The sequence below is a fragment of the Tursiops truncatus genome, chromosome 20 (assembly GCF_011762595.2).
Source record: "Tursiops truncatus isolate mTurTru1 chromosome 20, mTurTru1.mat.Y, whole genome shotgun sequence".
Taxonomy (NCBI): domain Eukaryota; kingdom Metazoa; phylum Chordata; class Mammalia; order Artiodactyla; family Delphinidae; genus Tursiops; species Tursiops truncatus.
This window is the reverse complement of record NC_047053.1, coordinates 13501023-13527240: the sequence shown is the minus strand read 5'-3', so window position 1 is coordinate 13527240 and position 26218 is coordinate 13501023. Positions and strand designations below refer to the sequence as shown.

At 50.6% G+C, this 26218-nt stretch overlaps 2 protein-coding genes across 14 annotated transcripts in view; one reads left to right on the top strand and one right to left on the bottom strand.

Moving 5' to 3' along the window:
• Positions 1-668: 668 nt before the first annotated feature.
• The window catches only part of RPH3AL (rabphilin 3A like (without C2 domains)), a 169876-nt gene continuing 144326 nt past the window's right edge, over positions 669-26218 (top strand). For 10 of the 13 annotated variants that reach the window (XR_012328446.1, XR_012328444.1, XR_012328451.1 and 7 more), the window contains exon 1: positions 731-751. The gene's annotated coding sequence lies outside the window, so the exon portion shown is untranslated. Of the gene's footprint in view, positions 752-26218 lie in introns of all 13 variants that reach the window. The other 3 variants (XM_073797258.1, XM_073797259.1, XR_012328445.1) reach the window with 2 other exon arrangements.
• Positions 673-3822, bottom strand: LIAT1 (ligand of ATE1). Its single transcript, XM_004312611.4, is given in 3 exon segments — positions 673-955; positions 958-1323; positions 3527-3822. Coding segments are annotated over 3 exon segments (633 nt in total). The 5' UTR covers positions 3708-3822; the 3' UTR covers positions 673-869.

Genomic DNA, 26218 nt, shown 5'->3' with positions numbered 1-26218 from the left:
GTGTTTCCTTGTGGGACTGAGGCCCTGTTGCCCAGTATGGAAGCTGTTTTCATAGTGTCCCTGGGTTGGCCCTCTCCCCTTCCCTGCATCCTCTCCACTGAGATAATCTACTTGCAGTGCAGTCTTTGTCTGTTTCTGGAAGAACCTAAACTAAGGCAGGACATGGCCCTCACTCAATATTTGTGGAAAGGAAGAATATTAACTTAGAACAAGTAGTGTTGCAGGGCCCTTTTAATGCTCCAGAACTTTGCTTGAAATGCTGTCTTGGGGGATTAGAGGAGGCCCGTATTGATGTGAGAAGCAATGTTCCTTTTGAGACTTTCCGTAATAACCTCCCAAAGATGATGTTCTGGAACTCACTTATTTTGAAGGCCACATAGGGCAGGGAGTATATTTAATTTTTTTAAAAAAAGGCTTTAGGGAATTCGGGGCATTTTCCTTGGGCTTCTGAAAGCATGCTGTGTGAGGAATTTTACCCATGAAATTAATTTAAAATTAGAATTGATACAATCTACACACTTTCTCTTTTTTTGTGGGCGGGGGAGATTATACATATCTAACTGTGATGGGAAATTAAATAACAAAGAGATGCCAGATTGTTTGAGAAAAAAGGGATATTCGGAAAAGAATTTTATTCATTGACTTGCTTGCTCTCTTAAGGAAGGAGCTGTGGCTTCCGGGGCCTCGAGCGGCGTTTTGGTGGAAGGTGAGTTGAGCTCATCGACACACCAGACACGTGCTTCCTTCAGAGGTAGGTCTGATTTCCTTTTATTTTTATTCTTTTTTTTTTTTTTAACACATAAACGTGTGGTAAGGATAAATGATAAGCTTGTCCGTGTCGCAGGTGGGCTTTCACTCAGGTGGAGCTGCTACTCTGGGATAAGGTTTCCTTTAAAGCAGTGATTGGCGCTCTCGGTTGTCAGCAAGGGCTGCTGGCCGCCGCTGCCGCCGTCTGGTCAGAGAGGTAGGCTGGGTTCTCTGGGGCCTCCTCGTCACGGGGGCCAGAGTGGAAGCCCCTCAGGGCCCAAACCTGGTACCGCTTCCTCCGGTTCTGCTTGTAAATGCGAATCCTTTCCTTTTCTGCCTCTGGGTCGGCGAGAACGCCATCCCAACGCAGACTTTCGTTGATCTGGTTGGAAAGGGTCTCTTCTATTTTGGCAAAGCAGGGGAGACACACGGCAGAGGAGTAAGAGGGGGTGAGCTTGCTTTCATCCCTGTCCTGTCTGTGCTCTGGCCCCGGGCCATGATCTTTGCTGGGACTTAAGATGTCATGGAAGGATGGAGACAGCTGCTGGGTCTTCAGGTCTCGACTCTGATGTTTATCTGCTGAGCAGATGGGTGGTGTTAGCGTTTGTGATGCCTGCCCTCAGCCTGCTTGGGGGTGATGCCCAAACCACTAAAGATGTGAGGGGAGACCTGGAGGCCCCTCCTCACCTGGGGCCTCAGGTGGCCAAGCCCACCAGCCCCATACACATCCACTGCCTACATGCTTTGGGCTGTCATTTTGGGGAGGGAGGAACCATTTATTGAGCATGTACTATGAGCCAGGTCCTCTGGGTAAAGGTTGTCAGCCCTATTTTCCAGGTAAGGAAACAGACTCCCAAAGTTTCAGTCGGTTGCCGATGTCACAAAGCAGGTGGCAGAGCCGGGATTTGAACACACACCCGATTGCCAGGGCCCTGTCCTTTCCACACTGCCCCCCACCTCACCTACCCACGTGCTCGCCAAGGTACTGCCCAGTTCTGGGAGCCTATGACTTACCCCTATTCTAGACACTTTATGATGGAAGAAATGAAGAACAGCAGAAAAGCTTCCTAAATCTGACCGTGGAAAGCATTCTGCCAAGCCAGGAAATACTTTTTCTGTGTGGCTTATACTGATTTTGAAAAATATTAACAGCCCTTCTGAATTATATAACATGCATATACAGTTCTACAACATGCGATTCTTTAATCAGCTCATCCTATTTCTTTGGGATAGAGGAATCTCCCTCCCCCCACCAAAAAAAAAAAAAAGAGAGAAGAAAATAAGAAAAAAAAAAAAGAAAATAAGAAAAAAATCCTCTCTTGGCATTCCTATACCTTCCTACTCCCTGAGAATTATTTGGTGTCCCCTGCTGACAGTATGAGGTCCGTGCCACTGTAATCTCTAGAGGCAGAAGCTAAGCTAAAAAGATAATAAATTTCCTCATCTGGTTTGGCAGATACACGTGGAGTTTATTGACCTAAACTCCAGAATTGCTTTCTTGCCTCTTTCTTACGATCCCAACTGGAGAAGTAATTATCATCTGCCTGTCGCGCCTTCTGCCTTCAGCTTGTCAGGGGAGCTGGTTCTGCATAAAGAGGGCCGGGACCCAGAAACGTGAACCCAGGACTAGTCGTGCTGGAGGTCAGGGCAGCTGTGCCAGGGTCGGCGAGAGCCACCTCCCTGATAGACAAGAGCCACCAAGGTGAACCACACAAGGACGGTGGAGACTCACAGCACCCCTGGACAGGTGCGCTCGACGTCACTGTTGCACTCTCTCCACCAATGGGTGCTCAGGGGCATTGTCGAGCTCCCGGGGCGTTCTATGAGAACGGAGGGCTCTGTGCTTTTGTGGCAGCTGTTAGTGGGTGTACGTCTGTGAAGTGTCCGCAGGAGGGCCTGGAGTGAGAACCCCACGTGTATGGTCATACGTGTACTGGAGAGGTCTAGGCATGTGAGTATGTAGCGGAGTGTGTGCTTGTGCGTGCAGACTGTGAATGCGTGTGCCTGCTGGGGTATCTGTACTTTAGCTTTATTTGGCGATTATATTGATAGAAGGGGGTGTTGTTGAGGGTGTCAGGGATTATAAGAGTGTGTAGCAGTGATGGTGTGATGGTGTTTGTGTGCAGTCGAAGGGTGGCCTCCGTAGATGAGGGAAAAGGAAGGGCGGTCTGTACAGGGAGCATACTTTATATGAATGTCCTGGGTGTCTACACAGAGGCAACCAGAGGCAGGTGCCCCTAACAAATGAGGGTGAAAGGAGGGTGTCCAGGCGGAAGGCAGGAGCCTGTGATTCTGCGTATGAGTGAGAGCATCTGTCACTAGTGCCTTAGTAGCTGTGGATGGGGACAGTCTCTGTGTGAGGATGGGGGCATCTCTGTAGGAGGGCTTGAGATTTCTGTGGGGAAGGAATAGGTGTTCAGGATTTTAAGCTTGGACTGAGGGAGGAGGAAGATGAGTGAGTGTCTGTGTAAAGCTAGGAGTCACAGTGTGGGGCTGGGAGGCTCTGTGGTGTGTCTCTGTGTGGGGTTGAAGGTCTCCATTGATGTTGAGAATTCTCGACGCAGGATTTGGGGTCTCTGCGGACATGGATGGTCTTTGTGCGGAGGGCTGGATCATCATCGTGCGGAGAGAGGGAGGACCTCTGATTGGGGCTGGCGAGTTTCTGTTTCTGGGCTTAAGTTCCCCAAGTAGGTGGCGGTCTCTGAGGGGTGGGGTGGGTGTCCTCGGAGAAGAATCTCAGGTATGGGAGCGAGGCGGACGCGTTAGCTGCTCCTCTTACCGTGCCCCTTCCCAGACCCCTTGGTCTTTCTCTTCTTTTTCTTCTTCACCTTCCGTTTGGTCAGTTCTGAGGCGCAGCCCGAGATGCGGGGCAGTCTGGACCCCTGCGAAGCCGCCATGCAGCCCTCTCTCTCCTCCTCCTCGCCGTCCTCCGACACCCCATCCCCACCGCCGCAGTCCATCCGCCTGCGGGGCCGCCCCCCGCGCCTGGGGCAGCAGAGACCCGCTGCGGCTGAGCCGGAGGCTCCGGCGGCGAGGGCCAGGCTAGGGCCAGGCTAGGGCCACGCGTCTCCACGGCGACCGCCGCACACTGCGCGCGCGCAATCCGCAGGCCGCTGCCTAGGAGCCGCTGGCGGAGGAGATGTGCGCATGCGCATTTCATCCTGTGCGCTTGCTTGGTCGGCGGTGATAAGAGGAAGAGTGGGTACCGAGATTGTGAATGCTTGGGTTGACACTCATTTTCCACTCCTGTGCCCTTTTATTATTTATTTATTTTTAAAGCATCTATTTATCTATCTATCTATATTTATTTATTTATTTAGGCTGCCTCCCGTCTTAGTTGTGGCAAGCAGGGGCTTCGTTGAGGCATGCGGACTCTTCATTGCGGCACGAGGGCTTCCCTCTAGTTGTAGCGCACGGGTTCCAGAGCGTGTGGGCCCTGTAGTTTGCAGCACGTGGGCTCTCTAGTTGAGGCACGCGAGCTCAATAGTTGTGGCCCGTGGGCTTAGTTGCATCCCTGTGGCATGTGGGATCTTAGTTCCCTGACCAGGGATCGAACCCGCGTCACCTGAATTGTAAGGTGGATTCTTTACCACTGGACCACCAGGGAAGTCCCCTGTGCCCTTTTAAATGCTGTGTGTTCTCTCCTAAATTTTTATCTCCTGAGTTCCAATCTCATATGTCGATCCTGGCCTTTTAAGCCCACTGTGTCCAAACTCATTTCTCTATTATTCTTCATCTCTGTGAACAAAAACAGCTGGTCAGTCCAGAGCCCTGGCAGTCTTCCTTACCCCCACTCTCTCCCTGTACCCTCACCTAGGCTGGGGCTGACCACCGTGTCTGGGACGTGAACTTCTGCACCCCCTTCCTAAATGGTCTCTGCTTCCAAATCCACATAGCTGCTAGGAGGAACTTTTCTTTTTTAATACTTTTATTTATTTATTTTTGGCTGCACTCGGTCTTTGTTGCTGCATGCGGGCTTTCTCTAGTTGCGACGAGCGGGGGCTACTCTTTTGTTGCGGTGCACGGGCTTCTCATTGCGGTGTCTTCTCTTGTTGCGGAGCATGAGCTCTAGGGCGCGCGGGCTTCGGTAGTTGTGGCTCGCGGGCTTTGTTGCTTGGCGGCATGTGGGATCTTCCCAGACCAGGGCTCGAACCCGTGTCCCCGGCATTGGCAGATGGATTCTTAACCACTGCACCACCAGGGAAGCCCAGAACTTTTTAAGATGATGAACAATTTCACTCTCTTGCTTAAAACCCTCCGGGGGGGTGGTGGGGAGTGGGCCATCACACGACTGAACTTTAGTGTGGCTTACAAGGCCTGGTATGATCTGTCAGCTTTTCTTTCCAGGTTAATCCGCCACAGATTGTATTTTCCCAAAATGGCTGCAGTAACAACTTTTATTCCCCAGGCTCTTCTAGAATCTTGCCACTCCCACATCAAGAGACACAGTCTAACTCCCCTTCAATCGGGGTGGCTCGGTGGGGCCACATGTAGCCAGTAGAATATGGTGAAAGTGACACCGTGTGACTTCTTAGGCCAGGTCATAAAAGGTACGGCACATCCACCTTGTTAGGCGAAGACTTGCTCCTGGAGACCTGAGCCTCCTGCTAAGACATCTGATGTCTGGGTACCCTGAGGCCACCATGCTGTGAGGAAGCCCAAGCTAGACCACATGGAGAGACCCCCAGACTACGTAAAAGGAGAGAGAGAGAGATGCCCCAGCTGCTCCAGCCCCCACTTTTCCACCTCCAGCCATGGTCCGACTATAACAGCGGGAGAGACTCCCAAGCCAGCCCCACCAAGCCAAGCCCTTCCTGAATCCCCGACTCGAAGAAACTGAGAAATAATAAAATGATTGTAACTGTTTAAGTTACTAAGTTTTGGGGTGATAAGTTATGGAGCAATAGATAGCTGAAACATCAGTCTTTGATGTTAGCCATTCTAGTGTGTATGAAGTATTTCCCTGTGGTTTTAAGTGCCGTGTCCCTGATGACTAATGACGTTGAGCACTTGTTAAACTACTTATTGGCCATTTGTGTAACATAGTTTGTAAAGTGTCTGTTCAAGTCTTCTCCCATTTTGTCATTGGGATATTTATATTTTTATTGTTGATTTGTAAAAGCTCTTTACATGTCTTGGATATAAATCCTTTGTCACATATATTGCTGCAGAGATTTTTTTTTTTCCAGGTCTGTAGCTTGTCAATTCATTTTCTTAGTGGTGTCTTGTGGTAAGCAGAATTTTTCTATTCTGATGAAGCCATTTTATACGTTTTTTTCTTTTTGTATACTGACCAAGGAATCTTTCCCTACTCTGAGATCACAAAAGTACTCTTCTGTTTTCTTCAAGAAGCTTTATGGTTCTGGGTTAGGTCCACCATCCATCTCAAACTCATCTTGTGAATAAAGTCAGATAGGGATCGAGATTCATTTTTTTTCCAAATGGATTTCCAGTTGTTCTAGAAATTTTCATTGAAAAGACATTTGTCGTGGTCCGAATGCAGGTTGGAAAAGAATTTCCGGGCACAAGGCAGAATGTAAAGAAGATAGAATTTATTAGAGGGAAGGGTCGCTGCCACAACAATGGGCCGACTTCCTAGTAGTCTGGTAGCGTCAAGCCTGAACATGTGCTATTGATCAGTTTTTATAGCCAGAAAATGAAAGAACGGTCCGAGGTGAAAATTTTGTTTACTGATTGGTCGAGGCACATATACCTTTCTTCTATAGGGTGGGAGTGAGACAGTCCAGATGCCTTTCCTTATTTAGGACAGGTCCCATTGCCCAGGTGGGCGTCACCCAGGTGGGCTCAGGAATTTCGTAACCATCGCAACATGGTGGGGAGGGCGAGTAAGAGTCCGGTAGGGGGTGTAACACCGCCGACACTTTTTCAGGCAGGGTCGTCCTTTGTCGCTGGAGCACCACAACGTTCCTTTCCCACTGACTTGACTTGGCACTTTGGTAGAAAATCAGCTAATTGTTCATGTGTGACTCTATTTCTGGGCTCTGTTCTGTTCCGTTGATCTATTTGTCTTTCCTTACAGCAGTACTACAGCGCCCTGGTGATTGCAGCTTTATAGTAAGTCTTGATATTAAATAATGTTAAATCCTCCAACTTTGTTCTTTCTGAAGATTGTTTTGACTCCTCTAGAGCCTTTGCTTTTCCATATACATTTTCAAATCATCTTGTCTGTCTCTTCAAAATAGCCGGCCGGGATTTTGATGGGAATGGCATCAGATCTATGCATTTCGGCACTCCTAGTACTCAGCGAGGGTCATCATTAGTACTGATCCACACACAGGTGTGAGTGAACACATTGCTCCGTAGAAGACTTTTCTGTTCTTCTATTTTCCTCTGTCTCTCACTTGCTGTCCAGCTCCCTGAAGTATCCCCTACAGCTCTGCACACAGCGAGTGCTTGTGATCTGCCCCTTGACCGTCTGCTTTTGTCCCCAGGAGCTGAGTGAAATGTAAATCACAGAGGTCCTTTGTGCAGGTGACCACCTGCTAATCGAGATGTCTGGGGTTGGCTTTCCAGATACCCTACCCTGCTGACCCTGGTGCTCGCAGACGGGTGCTTACAAAGACCGGCTGCCCTCCTTTTCCGAGAAAGGCTGGCCTGTCTTCCCTCTCAGCTGGTCCTCTTTGCCTCGATGCTTATCTGGTAGGAGGCAGCTAGGCCACTTCTCTTCCCGATTTTTGTGAAGGTTGCATCGAGGTTATGTTGAACCAGCCAATCAGCTTCGAGAGACAAAACTCACATCCAGCAAAGGAATACATTTTTTGGAATAATCACAAAAATCCCTTGCAAGTAGAGAGAGAGAGGGCGAGTATATACCTGTTTGATAGATGAGGAAACAGAGAGATGCAGAGTGACTTGTTCACCTCTCAGTGCTAATGAGCCTCCCAGCTGGGCCTGGAGTCCACCTTCCCAGTTTTTTTTGTTTTTGTTTTAAATTTTTTTTTAATTTTTTGCGGTACGCGGGCCTCTCACTGTTGCGGCCTCTCCCGTTGCGGAGCACAGGCCCCGGACGCGCAGGCCCAGCGGCCATGGCTCACGGGCCCAGCCGCTCCGCGGCATGTGGGATCTTCCCGGACCGGGGCACGAACCCGTGTCCCTGCACCGGCAGGCGGACTCTCAACCACTGCGCCACCAGGGAAGCCCTACCTTCCCAGTTTTACACATTAGCATCTTGCAGGAAAACAGTTGACTTTACAAAGGTGTTCGCTGCCCAACAGGAGAGATGATAGTGTTTTCATTGTTTGTTTCAGCTTCCTTGTTTGTACTTCTCTTTGTGGTTTCAGTGGCTGTGATAGTTATGAGCTGGTAGGAGCTGAGGTTTCCTTCTCTGCAAGGCTCAGGTTGTCCCCTTTGGCCAGTGCTGACGTAGGCGTGCTTGGGTGGGGCTTGCGGCTTTGCCCCTCCCTGATGCCGGCTCAGCCTTGGTCCCCCCCGCTGGCTGGGCTGCTGGTTCCAGCTCTTTGCTCTTTCCGGCCCACTTTCTCCATGCTGTCAGCTCCTTCCCCAAGGTAGACAGGCAGTGTCCACTCTGTAGCAGCACCAGCCTTAGACTTGGGCAAGTGGGGTCCCTGCCCTGGGCCTTGCGCTTCACAGGACACTGCTCTGACTCTCCCCCCACGACTGTATCCTTCCCTAAGGGACAGGAAGCCTGTGGAATCAAGGGATCCTTCCCACCCAGCACCTCACATTCCTCCTCCAACTTGTGGCCCACAGTCTGAGTACCTGGCACCTTGGACTTTCTTGCCCAAATGCCCCTGCCTGCTTGTAGGGTGTATCTGGGCCTCACTCCTGAGTCCATCCTCCTGAGTGGCCCTAGGCCAAGGGCAGCATAGGTGGAAACTCAATAGGCAGGCTGAGGTGTCCAGACCTATGTATTCAAGGGCCTTCTCAGTGCAGGATGGAGCTGGGTGTCGGAAGAGAAGGGGGCAGGCCGTGGGCTGGGTGCAGAGCCCCAAAGAGCCAGAAATTCTAGATTTAAATCTGGCCTTCCAGACCGGTATGAAGGTCTAGTTGTCAAGGTAGAAAGGTAGTATTTATTTTATTTAACAGTATGTCAAGTTATTTTACCACTTTTAATATTTAGACATATGGTATGTGGGCCTCCATCTACTTTTGCCCCAACAGGGCTTTGCAACTGTTGAGAGCAGGCTTGCTCCTTATTTTTCCTCCTTTCATAAGCCACTCCAACTGCTTCCTGATTTTCACTTCGTACCTCATGGTACCTTAAAAAAAAAGGAAAAGAAAAATCCTACAACCTGTTAAGTAAATCGCATTATAGCCACATGGCAGCCTACTTGGGAGTCTCTAAAACAGAATGAGGCAGGCTGGTTTAGGCTGATTTGGGACAAAGGCAAAGAGAGTGTCCTTGGAGAAGAAGTACAGCAGTGTGAAGGGGTTGCTAACACCTGCTACCCTCTCCTCACTCCCCTCCAGCCACACTGACCCACTGACCGCCTAGCTGTTTCTCCTACATGTCCACGTCTCAGCCCAGGTCTCTGACTTCCTGTTCCCTCCCCCTGAACACTCTTGCTCTAGATGTCCCGCCTCCATCCTGAAGTGTAGAAGAATATGTCACCCCCAAATATGCCTCTTTACACAGGGTCTGGGTGCTTTTCAGATGTGACGGTCTGTTCCTCACGTCTGGGCTGCCCTGCTTGTCTCTTCATATGACAAACCCCAGGGAGCTGGGACCTACACAGGCAGTTCTGTTTGTACAGCCCCTTCCCCACACCGTCTGTAGTTAAGTGCTACGCTGATGAGGGTGCTGGAGCCTCTCTTGGGGCTTTAGTTTCCTTCAGAACGTTCGTTGATTGTTCTACATCTTGGCACCCAGTCTATTTCCGGAACTCAAAGATCTAAATCGCTGCCCCCATGTTTGCCTTTGTGGGCTGCTGTTTAACTCCGAGTCCTGGACGCCTGTTGGTTCTGAGGTGATGAGGGAGCCCCAAGGCTCCGACTCACCAGGAACATTTCTAGAAAGTGTTAAAGGAAAACAAAGCTGGATAATAGTTAATGGCGGTAAAGACAGATTTTATTCGGTACTACTGCAGCGGGGGAAAGAGACTTCTTTAGAATAGAACCGAGCTTGGTTCTGATCTATGTAGAAGGCACTTGGCCTTTAAAGGGAGAGTAAGGGAGTAGGGAAGGGGAATGAGTGAGGCATCAAGCATAGTCAAGACAGTGAAAAATTACAGAAAGCAAGTAAGTGGTCAGTGTCAGTATGATTAGGCCATCTTAGTCTGGCCTAATCACTCAACCAAGATACCTGCCTAAAGAGATTGAGACACAGGGGCCCCGTCGTCCCTCATGGTTATATTTCAGAGGAATAGCTTCCAGGTCCATGAGAAAGACACTCCTGGGTTCCAGGAGGTACACATACATCTCAAAGGCACAGAGAAAGGATTTACAACAATAAGTTTCCAAAATAAATACTCTAAGGAAATGGAGGCCAGGAGCCTGTCAGCAGGCGTCGGCTGGAACAAATGGTAAATTCCCTTGGCAGTCGAGGTTTCTCAGACAGAAACTCAAGAGGGAGGGAGGGACTGGGTCACTGCAGGGACACCGTGGCCTTAGACTGCTAGAAGCCAGGCTAGATTTTTTTTTTTTTTTTCAAGTCTCTGTGTGTGGGAGCGTGGACAAAATCATTTGTGTTGGGAGCTGCAGTTCTCACAGGCCAAGGCTGAGGCCTAGTTGAGAAGTGGGCTCAGAGGTACCTGATGGAAGTTTGGTCAAGGAAAGAGCCTTTGTCAAATGGAAGGTGGAAGTCAATGACATCATCCCTGTAGTTTGGGAAGCCAAGAGTGAGGGTTTCCGGGTCTTCCACCTGATTAGGTGGCCAGAGGGTGCCAGCCAATGTGGTCCTGGATCACTACAGACATCCAGAACCCCTCGGGCTCTGGCACCCACTTTGTTGCGATGCACAGGCTTCTCATTGCAGGCGTGTCCCGCCACCTAACATGTCCACACTGCCTGCTCCCCGTCCCCAATCTTCTGAAAGTGTCATCGGAGACATACAGAAGGGCTGTGGTTTACGGGACCAAAAGAACACCACATGCCTTGAAGTAAGAAGAGAGTTTGAGATTTAATCACTAATTTGTGCCAGTGTGTCTCTGGGCACATAAATGAGCACGTCTATAACCTGAGGACATGAATGCCTATGCCACAGATTATTACATCAATCAGTGGCACTTGGAAATATATAAAACTCTATAATGAGGATGTATTTTATTCATAAAGTCTTCCATTAGCAAGCAGTCCCATCTGTGGGAGTGAATCTGTGTAAGCCAATATCTATTTACCTTTGTCTCTTAGACTCAATAGAAAAGAGGCATGTCTTCTTTACACACACACACAAATAGATTGCTGATTCTCTGTACTTCTTGATGGTGCCTCAGAATTCAAGGATATGAGGCTGGAAATGATTGGCCAGCTGTAATCCACATCCTTGGCCAGGTGCCCGGGACCCTTCTCCCACTGGTCCCCACCTACCACTCTGGGCTCATTTTCTGCTCTGCCTCACTATTCACCACTCCCAACCTTTCAACATCCCCTTTCTTGCCTTCTCTGTGCCTTTGCACCTGCTGTTCCTTCTACCTGCAATGTCCTTCCCTATCTGGCCCACCTGGCAAACTCCTAATCCTTTGGGAGGCTGAACAAGGGTTTCCTCTGAAAAGCCGGATCTGAGCCCTGCCACACTGTAGTTCACTCCTCTGTGTTTCTTTTGTATCTTATGTAGCCACAGGGGTAAGGTGGCATAATGGCCCTGCTACTACCTGCTGTATGACCTTGGGAACATTCCTTAAGGTGTTTATGTCTCAACTATCATAGCAGTAAAATGGAGATAAACAATGTCCTACTTCCATGGCACCTGTCTACCATGAGATCAGCACACAATAGGCAGCATGTTACAGACTGCATGCCATTGTCCAGAGATGATTTTTTTTTAATTAATTTATTTATTTTTGGCTGCGTTGGGTCTTCACTGCTGCGCACAGGCTTTCTCTAGTTGCAGCGAGCGGGGGCTACTCTTCCTTGTGGTGCACAGGCTTCTCATTGCAGTGGCTTCTCTTTTTGTGGAGCACGGGCTCTAGGCGTGCAGGCTTCAGTAGTTGCGGCACGCAGGCTCAGTAGTTGTGGCTCGCGGGCTGCAGAGCACAGGCTCAGTAGTTGTGCTGCACGGGCTTAGTTGCTCTGAGGCATGTGGGATCTCCCTGGACCAGGGCTCAAACCCGTGTCCCCTGCATTGGCAGGCAGATTCTTAACCACTGCGCCACCAGGGAAGTCCCAGAGATGATTTCTTTATGTTTCTGTTTTCCCAACTGAACTATGAGGTTCTTGAAGACCCAGTATTTTACCCATCTTCCTCACGTAGCAGATTTCAATGCTCCTCCAAGTCACACACCTGCTGTGGTCGCAGGAACACTGGGCCTTTTCGGCAGCACAGGGGCGGGGGCGGAATTTGCCAAAGCAACCAAAGAAAATTTGGGAAAGAACTCTTAATAACTAGGATGTCAGCTGGGGCTCCTCCAAGCCTGCTTTGAAGTCAAAGCAGGACCCATCCCTAATGTGAAGCACTTACTCTCTTAGGGCTCCCTGCCTTGGGCCCTGTCCTTGCTGTTGTGCAAGGACACTTTCTTTAAAAATCTCAACACTTTCCTTGAGTTGTTCACCAAAATCAACTCACACAAAAATGTCAGCAAGTTAAGTAGACTTCACTGAGGGTTTTGTAGGGGAGCGACCCATCTTTTCTTCTGCAATGTCTAATCTGCCATTAATCCTATTCAGTGTATTTTTCATCTCAGACATTGTAGTTTTCACGTCCAGAAGTTCAATTTGGGTCTTTTTTTTTTAAAAAAAAAAAAACCTTCCATATCTGTACCTAATATATTCAAGCCTTCCTCTAGCTTCTGGAACATATAACTGTTTCAGTGCCTTTGCCTACTGATTCTATCATCTGTGTCATGTCTGAGTCAGTTTCAATGAATTGAGTTTGTTCCTCTGTATGAGTTGTGATTTCCTTCTTTCTTGTGTTCTGGTCATTTTTTGTTGGATGCCAGACACTGTGAATTTTACCTTGTTATATTTCTGAATTCCTATAAACATTCTTGAACTTGGTTGTGGCAGTTAAGTTACTTGGAAAGAGTTTTATCCTTTCCGATCTTGAATGTAAGCTTTCTTAAGTGGGACCAGAACTGGATTTCTGGATTTAGTCTAAGGTTAATTTTTCTCTAGCCTCAAAGCAAGACCTTTCTTAGTATTCTAACTAGTGGCCCCTGAGATGTTTTCCACTTCGGCTCTTGGGAACAGGCCTTATTCCAGCCTTGTGTGAGCACCAGGCACTGTTCCCACGAATCCTTTCGGGTGGTTCATCCCCCAGCCTCGCATAATTTTCTCACACACATGTGCTGAGCGGTACTCATTGAATACTTGAGGGGGAACTTGTGCAGATCTCTAGATTTCTCTCTCTGTGTGTATCTCTCTCCTCTCTAGTCCTCTGCCCTGAGAATTCTAACTGGTTTCATTTCCCCAGAATCCAGCTGTGTCTCTTCCATTCAGGTAGATTTCTCCTTCTCTGAACCATGGTCTGGAAACTCTCCAGGCAGTACGTTGAGCAGTGCAGGCTTTACCTTGCTGTTTCCTCTCTCCCAGGGATCACTTCGCTTTGTTGCCTGATATCCAATGTCTTGAGTATTGTTGTTTCATATGTTTTGTCTGACATTTTAGTGGTTTCAGGCCTGAAGCTAACTCTGGTCCCTGTTACTCCATCTTGGACGAAGCAGAAGTTTGGGTAAAAATATTCTTATTTGATCGTGTAATGAATTTGTTGAACAAATTCAACTTGATGATGTCAATCCAGGAAACAGCCTTGTTTTTCTCAAGGGAGGAAGGAGGAGAGCTCTCTTCTCTCCCTATCTTTTTCCTGCTTTGATCTCCTCCGGATTAGAGCATTTGAGGGTTTCTCCAGGAGCCCCTATGTGATGCATTCTCTTGCTCCCCTCTAAGCACCTGCCCCCCAAGCAACATCCTGCAGCCCCTGACAGCTAGGGTTCCCTTGTCCCACCAGCCACTTTCTTGGACAGGAACTTCTTCAAGACCAAACACAGCTCTCTTCCACAGTTTCCTCTTGGCCTCTCCCCTGGCCTAATAGTGGAAATGCAGGCCTACGTACCCTATCCTGTTTGTCCCACTACTGCAAACACAGAGCAGTTTCCTGCCCTCCCCTCCATAATTCTCTAGGCTAAAAAGATACACTAGGCTCTGGGTCAGTGGTTCTCAATGATGGGGGGTGGAAGATACGAGGGTGGACCCCCCCACCCGGGGATAACTGACAAGGTCTGGAGGCATTTTTGTTTGTCATGACTGGGGAGTGGGTGGCTAAGGAGGCACAGGACAGCACCCCCGGCCAACAGCATAGGATTGACTGGCCCAAATGTCAATAGAGCTAGGGTTGAGAGACCCTCTTCTAGGTTCATGTCGGCCCCCAAAGTCCAGGAGGCAGAGTCAACTCCCCTAAACTTCTTCTCTCACCATTCTCTGCTCCTGGAGCTACAGGGTCACCAGCTCGGCCAGCATCCTCCTGGGGAGCGAGATGCCCCTCTCATAGGCACCCTGGATTTCTCGAAGGGGTTTTCTGTTTCTGCTGTTCCGTCATCCCGTAAATCCACCTGAAGACAGAGGAGGCGTGAGCTTATTTGGACCAAGTCGCGAAAAGAGAGGAGAGGAGGCCATTCTGAATCTGGCTGCGGAGGTGGTGCAGGTAGGGTGCTCTTCCCCAAGCTATGGGGAGAGGAGTTGGTCAAAAGAAAGGGCCTCAGCAGCAGACTCCGGCCATGACATTGGAGTGAGAGGCTGTGCAGCAGCTCGTGACTGCCTGAGGGCGGTAGGTACCTGTGTGTGTCGGCGTGTGCACATGTGTGGAAGCATGTGTCCCTCTGCAGTGAGCATGACGGACTCAACACCAGGAGGAGGAGGAGGTTATGGTGGAGGGCGTTGGGGGAGGAATGGGCAGGAATGGGCCGGGACCAGTGTACTGCCTCGCGGGGCCAAGGGAATAAACCCTGGGCCAGGAGAGCAGGAAATGGCTTTTTAAGCGAGCTGGGAGGCTGTGTCTGCTCTCCCCTGTGAGTCATCCCCGGGGCATGGGGCAGGGCCAGACAAATGCTGTTTTGTTACTGTCACTGGGACAATGTGGTGAGGCCTGGGGAAATGAGTGCGAATCCCGTCTAGTCAGAGCCTGGCACAGAGCAGAGGACAAGCAGTGCTTTGCTGAAAGCTTTGATACTGAAGGGATGAAGACTAGCGGGGTTCACTTTTTCTGAGCCCCAAAGACGTACAACTTCAGCCAGGAAGAGGTGCTACAGGGAGGCCACTTCAGGTCAGTGTAGAAATCTTTCTCCCATGGTCAGCAGTCCAAAGAGAGGCTAGGTCCCCCCAGAGGTGGTGAGCGCTGCGTCACGGGCTGTGCAGGCGGCGATGTGAGCGGCTCCTGCCTGCAGGGGCGGCTGTGGGGCAGGTAGGTGGCCTAGAGCCTGCAGAATCCCTACAGCCTTGAGGTTTCAGGCTGAGTGAGGTGATGATGGTGGTGAAGATGATGCTAATGACTCGGCTGAGCCCCTCCAGTGAGCCAGGCCTGGAATCGGGGGCTTCTCCTACATGATCTCGTTCAGTCCTCCCAGTGGGACTATCACGTCCCTTTTGCACATAAAGAAACTGAGGCTTAGCCACTAGCTACACTGGCGAAGGAAAATTTAAACGAAGTAAAATTAAATTTAAAAGTTCATCCCACGTGACCGGTGGCCAGGGGACAGCATGGCAGTGTGACATTTCCATAATGGCAGGAAGTTTACTGGACAGTGGTAGCTTAGAGAGATGTGCTCACTTACCCAAGGTCATCTCTGCCATGGGCAAGATCCAGAACCCAAACGGAGGTCTGACCCAGGTACCGGTGGAGGCTGCTGTGTGAGTCTGGAGACCAGGACTTCCAGATTTGGTCATCACTCAGCACCTGATCCTGGAGTTATCTCAGGAAATCAGTTCGTAAACAGGTTTGGGGTCGAATCGTTTTCCTGATAGAGAACGAAGGGTAACAGGGCTCTAGCACTGCTCCTCCAAGCTTCGCGCTCCCACCCCACCTGCAGACCAAGCCAGGCACCGCGGCTCCGAGTGGGTGGAAGTGGAGAACGTGGCAGATGTTCTTGAAACGGGGGAGCCAAGACACAGGGCTGATGGATCTTTTTTGTGGCCGTTTCCTTTAGTGACTGAGCCAAGTTGCCACAGCTTGTCCGGTGTCTGTCAGTGGAGCGTTCATTCATTCAACAAATACACGTTGAGCTGCAGGAGGTGCCAGGTGCTGTTTCAGGCCCCAGAAGTCATACCTGCCCTGCTTTTGCACCTTGGGCGGTTAGAATGGCTCATTTGGGGGGTTGGGGACTTGGAGCTGCTTAGGGAACAGACAGTGATGTTCGTCACCCAGAAACAAGAAGGGGCCGTTGAGACTGGTTTGGCGGCGAGAGGACAGTCACCCAGAGGGGCCCTGGCCTACAGGGTGACCTCAGGCCGGTCCTCCGCCAGAGGCCTCAGGTCCCGGGCGGGGCAGGGCGGGGCGGGGCGGGTCGAGCGCCGGGTTCCCGCGGCCGCCGCCAGAGGGCAGACAGGGAGCGTGCCGGAGGCCGGCTGGACCCTGGGTGAGTCTGGCGCCCCGGGGGCGGCCCCCCTTTCGGGGCCCGGTCTGCGAGCGCCGGGCCGTGCGTTCGGCTCGGTGGCAGGGACCGCGGGGGCGCGTGGGGCGGCCCTGGGGCGGCGGGTGGGTCCGGGGAGCTGATGTGCGCGGAGTGGGGACGAGCCTGGGGGCTGCGGGCCGCGCGCAGGGCCCGAGCCGCGTTCCCTCCCGTCGTGCCCGCTGCCCGCCTGGCCTGGAGTCCGGGGCTGGTCTCGAGAGGCTCGGGGCAGCGCCTGGGCCCGGCCCCCGGAGCGCCTGGTGCTCAGCGTCCGGCCCTTAGCCTGTCTGGGGCCCTCGGGGGTTGGGGGGCGTCGTGCGCCCGCGTTGGGGGGCCGCGGGGAGCGAGTGGGCGGCCGAGAGCGGCGGCGGACTGCGGGCGGCGCTGGGGAGAGCGCTCCGGGCGAGCGCGTCAACAAGCGCAGTGTTTACCCACCACCCGCGGGGCGCGCACGTGCGCGGGAGGGGCCCCGCGGGGACGGCGCGCCCCCCCTCTCCGCGCTCGGCCTGGCCTTCGGTGAGGATCCCACGCTCCAGATGGTGGGCCTGGGCCCTGGCCGTCGGGGCTTTCGCCCCCAGTTAGGTGGTCAGGAGTGGGAATCGAATAGCACTTGGTGCCGGGGAGGGTGTGAGGAGGGCGGGATGGAGGTAGCTCTCACTGGCCAGGCAGGATTCCTCACCCTGAACACCTCTTTTCAGCCTGAGAATCCTGCCCCGGGTTTGTTTTCCAGTCTTCCCAAAACCCTGCTCCCAGCAGTCGGGCCAAGCTCTGTTTTCCTCAGCCGCGGGTTTGGAGGAAGTGTAGAAATCATCCAGGGGGGCTCCCTGCATTCAGGATGAAGGCTCTGGGCTCACGGTGGTGCCTGTGACACCTGTGCTGTGAGTGTGGAAGCCCCCTTGCTTGGGCTGCAGTGAGGGCTCTGCTGGGAAGTCTGGGAATTTTGACCCCTGCTTGGGGCTCGGAAGGCTGAGGACCTGATTTTCCTACCTGCGTGGTCTGTGACATGCCCACCGCTGGAGGTGGCCCTGGGGAGAGGTGTGATGTGGGGGGTGGGCACCCATCCTCCGTGAGTTTAGGGCTGGGGGTGGGGGGTGATGAGGCTCCATCTGTGCAGCCGCGTGAGAACCTTTGATCCCCCAGCATTTGGAGGTCTGGGGGAGTCAGAGTGTCCCGGGACACCCTGGTAAGAGCATTGGCCGAGCCGGGGCTGCAGTCTAGTTTCTGCCCCTCCCCCCCCCACACACACCTTGAGAGACTGTGCCCGTCTCCGGGTGCCCCTCCATCCTCCTTCCTCTGACGTTCACTTGGCCTCCCATCTCTTGGGGGGGAAAATCCATGCACTGGAGCAGACAGCTTCGTTTCCTCTTTTCTCACTGCCACATTTTCCCGGCAAGGGCTCTGCACCTGCCGCCTGCCTCCTGGCTGCACGCCTCCCCGCTTATTCCTGCGCAGCCTGGGCTGCTGTCCCCACCACGTTGCTGAAACTGCTTCCCTGAAAGTCAGCTTGTTTCCAAACACCGATTTTTTTTTTTGTCGGCCTCATCCTGCTGCCAAGTCCTTCTGCCCAGGAAGCAGGCCCCTCTTTGCAGCCTTCTCTGCTGCGATTTCTCTCCTCATTTTGTTCTTGTTTCTCCATCATTCCTTCTCCTCTTCTGATGCCCCTTCCCTCTTTTCTGGGATGTTTTGTGAGGCCCCGTGTTTATCTTCTCAGAGAACTTGCTTCAGGATCCCTCAGGGAACTCCCCGCCCCGCCATTCTAGCTCTAGTCCTGGCTCCTTGGATGCCCAGTGACACCCCAAACTCCCCATGTCCTCCTTACTCCCCAGCAGTGGGTTTCCTTCCCTTCTGTCACACTGACTTTTCCCTGAAGCGTCTCGCCTCTCCCTGCCCCTTTGTGACCAGGCTGCTGTTCCAGGCCTTGAATGTCTCAGGCGGGAGGTCAGAGGCCCCTTCGCTGGCCTGATGCCGGAATCCCTTCCAGCTCCCACAGTCCAGCTGGCATGTCACCTCTAGACCAACGGTCTCTGGATGACTACTGCTTTTACCCTGTTGCTGAGCCCTCTCGCCTAGCAAGTCTTCAGAGGCTCCTGGTCTCCTCCCACACAAAGCTCAGCTCCGCCACCTCCTGTAGCCCCTCAGTCGTGTGGCCTCACCCTCCAGAGCCACTTTCCAGTCCCGAGATTTCTTCCCTCCCTACCGTGGTCAACCCTCTTGGCCTGAGTCTTAGAGACCCAGCCCAGAGCTGTCTCCCTGGGAAAGCTTTGCCTCTCCCAGCTGCCCCCGGGGGCCTCTTTCCTGGCCTTCCCACTCCACCGTGCCCTCAGGACCGCGGCTGTCTGTCTGCTGATCGCAGCCCCTTCGTGTCCTCTTCCTTTCCTCCCAGATCTCCAGGACTGGGTATCCTGTTGGCTCTCGATAAAGAAATTCCTCCCCTTAACCTCCAAGAACACCTCTGGCCATCCTTCAGAGTCTGGTTCAAATCCCACCTCCCTCCTGGACTGTTCGAGTCCCAGATTCCCACTGGCCTGCACTTCTGGGCTCATGGATGGATTCATTACCGTTTGTGCCGCCCAACTTAATACTTTGTTCTCTGCTATTAGCCTCCAGTTGTATCATGGGTATGAGAGATGCTTTTCCGGTTCTTAATCATAGCAGCTGTTTATTGAGTGGTCGGCGTGTGCTGGGTGTGTGCTGATCTCTCCGAGCAATCCCTCGTGTGTGTTATTCGCACAGCCCCCAGAGGGGTAGGAGCTAGGAGTCTTGTTTCATTCTCCCCATGAGGACATAAACCCCGTGAGGTCCAAGGGCCTGCCTAAACCACACAGCTTGTAGGTGGGCGGAACAGAGGTTGCAACTCAAGTCTGTCTGACTCCTGAGACTGTGTATTGATAGTAGGGGTTGCTATTTGTCCAGGAAAGCGTACACTTCAGTCCAGGGAGTGTGTTACAGGTCCTCTTAGCGCCTGGCCCAGATGTGCAGGATGTCCTGGTGGTGTGGTCATCTGTTTGCTTGGGACCCCACTGGACTCCAGGAAAGGACTTTGTAACAGAACAGATGCTTAATGGTGGGACCAGTGATGGGGATGCTGTGACAGCTGCCCCAGAGGCCTTCGAAAATAGGCTGTGCATATGTGTGCAAATGTGTGTATGTGTGTCTTAAGTAAGAGTTGTGGAACAGAGAACCCCGAGGAGCCCTCAGGTCATTTCTGTCCCTTAGGATACTTTTTTTTTTTAGTAAGTGTTTTTAATTTATTTTATTTTTGGTTGCACCGAGTCTTTTTTTTAAATAAATTTATTTATTTTTATTTATTTTATTTTTGGCTGTGTTGGGTCTTCGTTGCCGTGTGCGGGCTTTCTCTAGTTTTGGCGAGAGGGGGCTACTCTTCGTTGCGGTGCCTGGGCTTCTCATCGTGGTGGCTTCTCTTGTTGTGGAGCACGGGCTCTAGGCACGCGAGCTTCAGTAGTTGTGGCACGCGGGCTTCAGTAGTTGTGGCTCGCGGGGTCTAGAGCCCAGGCTCAGTAGTTGTGGTGCACGGGCTTAGTTGTTCCGTGGCATATGGGATCTTCCCAGGCCAGGGCTCGAACCCGTGTCCCCTACATTGGCAGATGGATTCTTAACCACTGCGCCACCAGGGAAGCCCCTGTACCGGGTCTTAGTTGTGGCAGGCGGGCTCCTTAGTTGCGGTTCACCGGCTCCTTAGTTGTGGCATGCAAACTCTCAGTAGAGGCATGCAAGTAAGATCTAGTTTCCTGACCAGGGATCGAACCCACGTCCGCTGCATTGGAAGGCGGATTCTTAACCGCTGTGCTACCAGGGAAGTCCCCCTTAGGGCACTTTTAAATGCTTTTTTTTGTAAACAAAATCAACGCTATCCCCAAACAGTACCACCTTCAACTAAGTTTCCTTAGGAGCTATACTCCCCTTCCCTCCACAGGTCACTATCATATGAAAATGAGTTCCTGATGTGAAATACAGTTGCCACGGCAACCAGTAATGTGAGGCCTGGAGTCTTGCTCCTAGGTCTCTGCACCGTATGCTTCTAGGGGCTTTTTCCATCTTTGTTGCCTAAAAAATCGAGATACTCCATTTGACTCTCCTTTTGCCGGGACATTTAAAACATTTGTTTTTTTCAGGCAGCGATTTCTGGGCGCTGTTAACACCCCAGCAGCTTGTCACCGTTAATAATGACCCCGAATGGTGCCTCTGGTTTAGGTCACATTTCGAATGAAATCCAGTGCCCTGTGGGTAAAAGGACAGTAGCTGCGGCCTCCACGCAGCCTTGATGGCTGGAAAGACAGAGGGAAAGAGCATGGTCTGGTGTAACAGAGAACCCCGAGAACAGAGAACGGAAAAAAAAAAGGCTTTTTAGAACAGTTGTGTTGTTTTTTTTGTTTGTTTTTTTTAATTTATTTATTTTTGGCTGTGTTGGGTCTTCGTTTCTGCGCAAGGGCTTTCTCTAGTTGTGGCAAGCGGGGGCCACTCTTCATCGCGGTGCGCGGGCCTCTCGCTGTCGCGGCCTCTCTTGTTGCGGAGCACAGGCTCCAGACGCGCAGGCTCAGTAGTTGTGGCTCACAGGCCTAGTTGCTCTGCGGCATGTGGGATCTTCCCAGACCAGGGCTCGAACCCGTGTCCCCTGCATTGGCAGGCAGATTCTCAGCCACTGCGCCACCAGGGAAGCCCCATGTTGTTTTCTTTTTTGGCTGCACCACGCGGCATGTGGGATCTTAGTTCCTTGACCAGGGATCGAACCTGTGCCCCCTGCAGTGGAAGCGTGGAGTCCTAACCACTGGACCGCCAGGGAGTTACGGAGGGCTTTTTGGTACAGCTTCGTTCCAGCTGGAGGCGGTGAAATTGTTTGTCTTTAGTTGCTGTCTCCTCCTGTGTGAGACCCTTGCTCAGCTATCCTGGCAGAGGCCACCCAGAACAGGGTGCCTCAAGGGTGAGAGAGACGGGGTGCCTTTGGCCATAATCAGAGCTCCTAACTTTGATGGGTGCTGATTTTGCGCAGCCCTTATTCCTTTATTTAATCCTCAACCAAATGAAGGTAGAAATACTATTGTTTTCCCCATTTTACAGGTAAGGAAAATGATGCTCAGAGAGGTTAAGTGCTTGCCCGAGGACACAGAACAAGTAGGTGGTAGAGTTGGGCTTTAGTACTAGGAAGTCTGACTCCTGTGGCCAACGCGCTTTACTTGGTACCAAGTGGATGGTGGAAAGACTGCGTTTAAAGAATGAGAGGGTGAATTGGAGAGATAGAGCAGGTTGGCTTTCTCAAGATTTGATTTAAAGCAGTCGTTTTCAACTTTTTATATCTTATGAGAGGCAAAAGGCTGCCGTGAAAAGGCATGTACGAGAGCGTTCACGGCAGCACTGTTTGTAATAGCCACAAAACTGAAAATCACCCAGCATCCTTTGGCAGTAGCATGGACAGATACAGTGGAGTGAATACATACAATAGAACGCTCCGCCACAGAAGAGTCCGCAGCCACATGGAACATCATGGAGGAATCACACAGACGCTGTTGAGCAAAGGAGCCAGACGGAAAAGAGCATGTACCGTAGGATTCCATTTATATAACGTGCAAAACAGGCAGAATGAATATAAGGTGTTAGAAGTCAGAGCAGTAGTTCCCAGGGGCACAAGGAAGGCTTCTGGGAGGCTGGTGATGTGCGATTTTTCTGTCTGGGTGTTGGTCACATACGTGTGCTCATATTTTCAAAATTCACCAGTTTTAGTGTGTGCACTTGTGTGTGTGTGATACTTCAATAAAATTTACTGAAACAGAGCAAAAGGCAGCAGTGACCCTCAACCCAGGACATGAATACTGATGCTCCACTCCCTCCTAGGGGCCACACACTTGGCACTATACTCGGAATCTTAGATTTCTTGTGAGAGGTGGGAGGTGACATGAGGGTAGGCACCCAGGTTCTGGGGCAGACGGCTCTGGGGATGTGGGAGCAGGGCCAGGGCCAGCTCTGGTTTTCTCCCGTCCCCATCTACTCTGTGGGGCTTGGGGAGAGCTTGCTAATAAGCTCAGAGGCGGCTGGTGGGGTTCTGCCCATGAAGCAGCCCTTTTCTCCCCGCCCTGAGGCCTGGGGGTAAGGAGGTGACGTGGACCGCCTGCTGCTGGTCGGCGGGGTGTCAGCTTGGCCTGGAGAAACTGCGGAATATGGATGGTGCCGCCGCCCTCTGCACAGACATCCTCACCCCTCCAACAGCAGGACTGCGCCCGCCTGGAAAGTGAGCGGCATTCGCTGGGAGATCAGCTCCTCCTTCCACATGGAAGTTGTGTGCTGCTAAAAATACTGGCGCACCTTCTGTAAGACCACAGTTCCGTAGTTAGCACCTTGTGTGTAAGCACTTAGCGTTACCGCAGACAATTAATCGGTCAGGCGTTTCGGTGACCCCGGTGGGCATCATCACAGAGTTGGCGGTTGGCTTGCCCGGTGAGGAGGGTGAACGGTCGTCAGTATCCAGGCCTGCCTGACTCACTCGGCTGCACTCACACCTAATTTACGTGTTGATGCTTTTTTTTTTTCCCCCAATGTGTTGATTGCATTTTCCTCTTTAGGCCCAGCCCGTCCAAGCAGTTGAGTTGATGCCGGGGTTTGTACAGTTTCTTCTTGCTCAGCCCTCATCCCCTTCTCATTTACTGGTAGAGCATCTTCTGATTCACAGAAGCTTAGAAGGGCCTCCTCCCCATTCAAGAGGTCCCCTCCGTGAGTGGCCGGGAGGGTGGCCATTGGCTTGAGTGCCGCCAGTGACCAGGGCAGCCCATCTCATGGTTGGACGATGATTTGAATAGTTATGGAGAGCAATGGAACAAAGCCGAGGTGCAGGATGTGCCAGGTAGGTTGAAACGCTGAGCTGAAACTGACAAGAAGACATTTCACAGGGATCAGGTTTTTAAAGCCGTGGGATCTGAGGCTAGGACAGCAGTTTGGCAGGACCTGTCAAATTAAAAAGCACCTGCCCTACATCACGAGGATTCTACTTCCCAGGGTCTGCCCTAAAGGAAACGTGGCATGTGTGCACAGGTGGAAAGTCCTGGGACAGCCTTTGTGGCAGTTTGCCGTCCACAGTGAAGAACTCTACACAGTTTGAACGTCTGCTGGTGGTGGAATAGGACCCGCTACATCAGCTCACATTTTCACACCTGGGAGTCCTGTGCAGCTTTGAGAAAGAATTAGTTGGATCTCTCTATAACAATAATGATGAATCTCTCAGATTATAAGGTGAAGAAAAGCAAGTTTCCAAGTGATGAATACATTATGATGCCTTTCACAGAAACGTTTTCACATAGTCCTTCATACTTTATATGAATACAAATATAAGTGACACATACCTACATGTAAAAGAATATAAACAGGTCTAGATAAAGGCATTCCAAACTTATAATAGCTGTTATCTCCAGGGCCTCAGGGCATCAGGATTGTGTGTGTGTGTGTGGGGGGGGGATCAAAGAGAAATTTAGCCTTCTCTGTGATATTTAAACTTTAAAAAATAATTTCATTGATGTGTTTAACATTTTTAAAAGGAAAAGTAATTACATAATTAAAAATTAATGTCTAATTTAACCCCCTTCCTCATACAAGAAGCCTTCTTCCATCTATGCCTGAGTCATGGAGGGACCGTGACGTGAAGCTCACTGTATGGTGTTTTGCATTCAGGGGCAGCTCAGAGAGGTAGAAATTATTCCCTCTTTTGAGCTGAGATCTTGAGATCTGTCTCTTTGTCACTTTGCTTCTGGGTCTGTCCCTTTCAAGCCATCTCAAATAAGTCTGTTTTCCACGGGGCAGGATTTTCGCTGGGGCAAGATCCCCATCATGCCCGCCTCTTCCAGGGAGAAGGACTTGCCTCTTTCAGGGGCTCCTGGTCGAGTCTATAGGGAGATATGGATCACACTCCAGGCCGTGCTGGGCACCTGGCCCATCAAACATCCTCCTAAAGTTTTGCAGAACTGGACCCTATGTCCGCGATGTTGCTTGAACATAACACTTTTAAAAAATAATGGTAATTTTTTTGAATCTTAAAAGTAATTCATATCCATTATGGAAAATTTAGAAAATACACAAAAACACAAGGGAGAAAGTAAACATCTGTGATTCTCAGCCTTCAGAGATAACCATGTTTAATGTTTAAAAATTGAGATCATTCTATATGAATGATTTTATTTTTTTTTTAAGTAAAAATTTATTGAATTTGTTACAATACTGCTTCTGTTTTATGTTTTGGGTTTTTTTTTTTTTTTTTTTTTTTTTTGGTTACAAGGCACGTGGGATCTTAGCTCTGTGACCAGGGATTGAACCTGCACCCCCTGCACTGGAAGGTGAAGTCTTAACTACTGGACTGCCAGGGAAGTCCCTGAATGATTTTTTTTTTTTTTTTTTTTTTTTTTTGCGGTACGCGGGCCTCTCACTGTTGTGGCCTCTCCCGTTGCGGAGCACAGGCTCCGGACGCGCAGGCTCAGCGGCCATGGCTCACGTACCCAGCCGCTCCGCGGCATGTGGGATCTTCCCAGACCGGGGCACGAACCCGTGTCCCCTGCATCGGCAGGAGGACTCTCAACCACTGCACCACCAGGGAAGCCCCCTGGATGATTTTATAACCTATATTTTATTTAACATTTATTTATCCATAAGAATAGTGACTGACATATATGTAATACATTTTTTCTCAGATCAGTGTTTTTCTATTATTTTTAAACATAGAGAAGTTTCTAATGTTTATGTGGTGTTGTGGACTGAATGTTTGTGTTCTCCTGAATGCATGTGTTGAAGCACTAATTCCAAGAGTTGTATAATATTTGGAGGTGGAATGTTTGGGAGGTATTTAGGGTTAGATGAGGCCCTGAGGGTGGGGCCCGCATGATGGGATTCGTGCCCTTATAAGAAGAGATGGCCGAGAGCTCTCTCTCTCTCTTTCTCTTTCCGTCCCCACACATGCACTGAGGAAAGGCCATGTGGACACACAGCAAGAAGGCTGCTGTCTACAAGCCAGGAAGAGAGCCCTCATCAGGAACTGAATTGACTGATACCTTGATCTTGAACTTCCAGCTTCCAGAACTGAGAGGAATAAATTTCTGTTTTTTAAGCCTCCTAGTCTATGGTATTTTGTTTTCACAGCCCCAGCAGACTGATCCATGTGGTTAACTCTATCAGTCCTTTCATTTTGTGATTTCTTCCTTTTCTTTTGGGTTTGAAAGGTTTCCCCACCCCAAGTTCAGATAAATATTCACCTATATTTTCTTCTCGTTCTTTATTTGGCATCAGCTTTTCCACTCAGCTCTCTCTTTCACATTCAACTCTCATCCTATCAAAATTTATTTTAGTTTATGGTATAAGATTAGAACCTGATTTTATTTCTTCTCAAATTGTCCGCCAGTTCTTTTAGTTCAATTTCTTTTCCTACCAACTACATTTGAAATTGAAATTTAATTTTTTTGGACTATTCAGTTGACCCTTGAACAACACGGGTTTGAACTCTGTGGGTCTACTTATACATGGATTTTTTTCACTAAATAAGTACTACAGGTCTACACAATCTGTTGTTAGTTGAATCTGAGGATGTGGAACCATGGATATGGAGGGCTGACTGGAAAGTTATACGGGAATTTTCAATTACGAGGGGGTTGATGCCCTTGACCCTCCCCCACCGTGTTTAGGGTCAACTGTACACTACAACCATGTTGCTCAAAATTCAAAACGGCAAAACATGAGAGTCTCCCTCCTGCCTC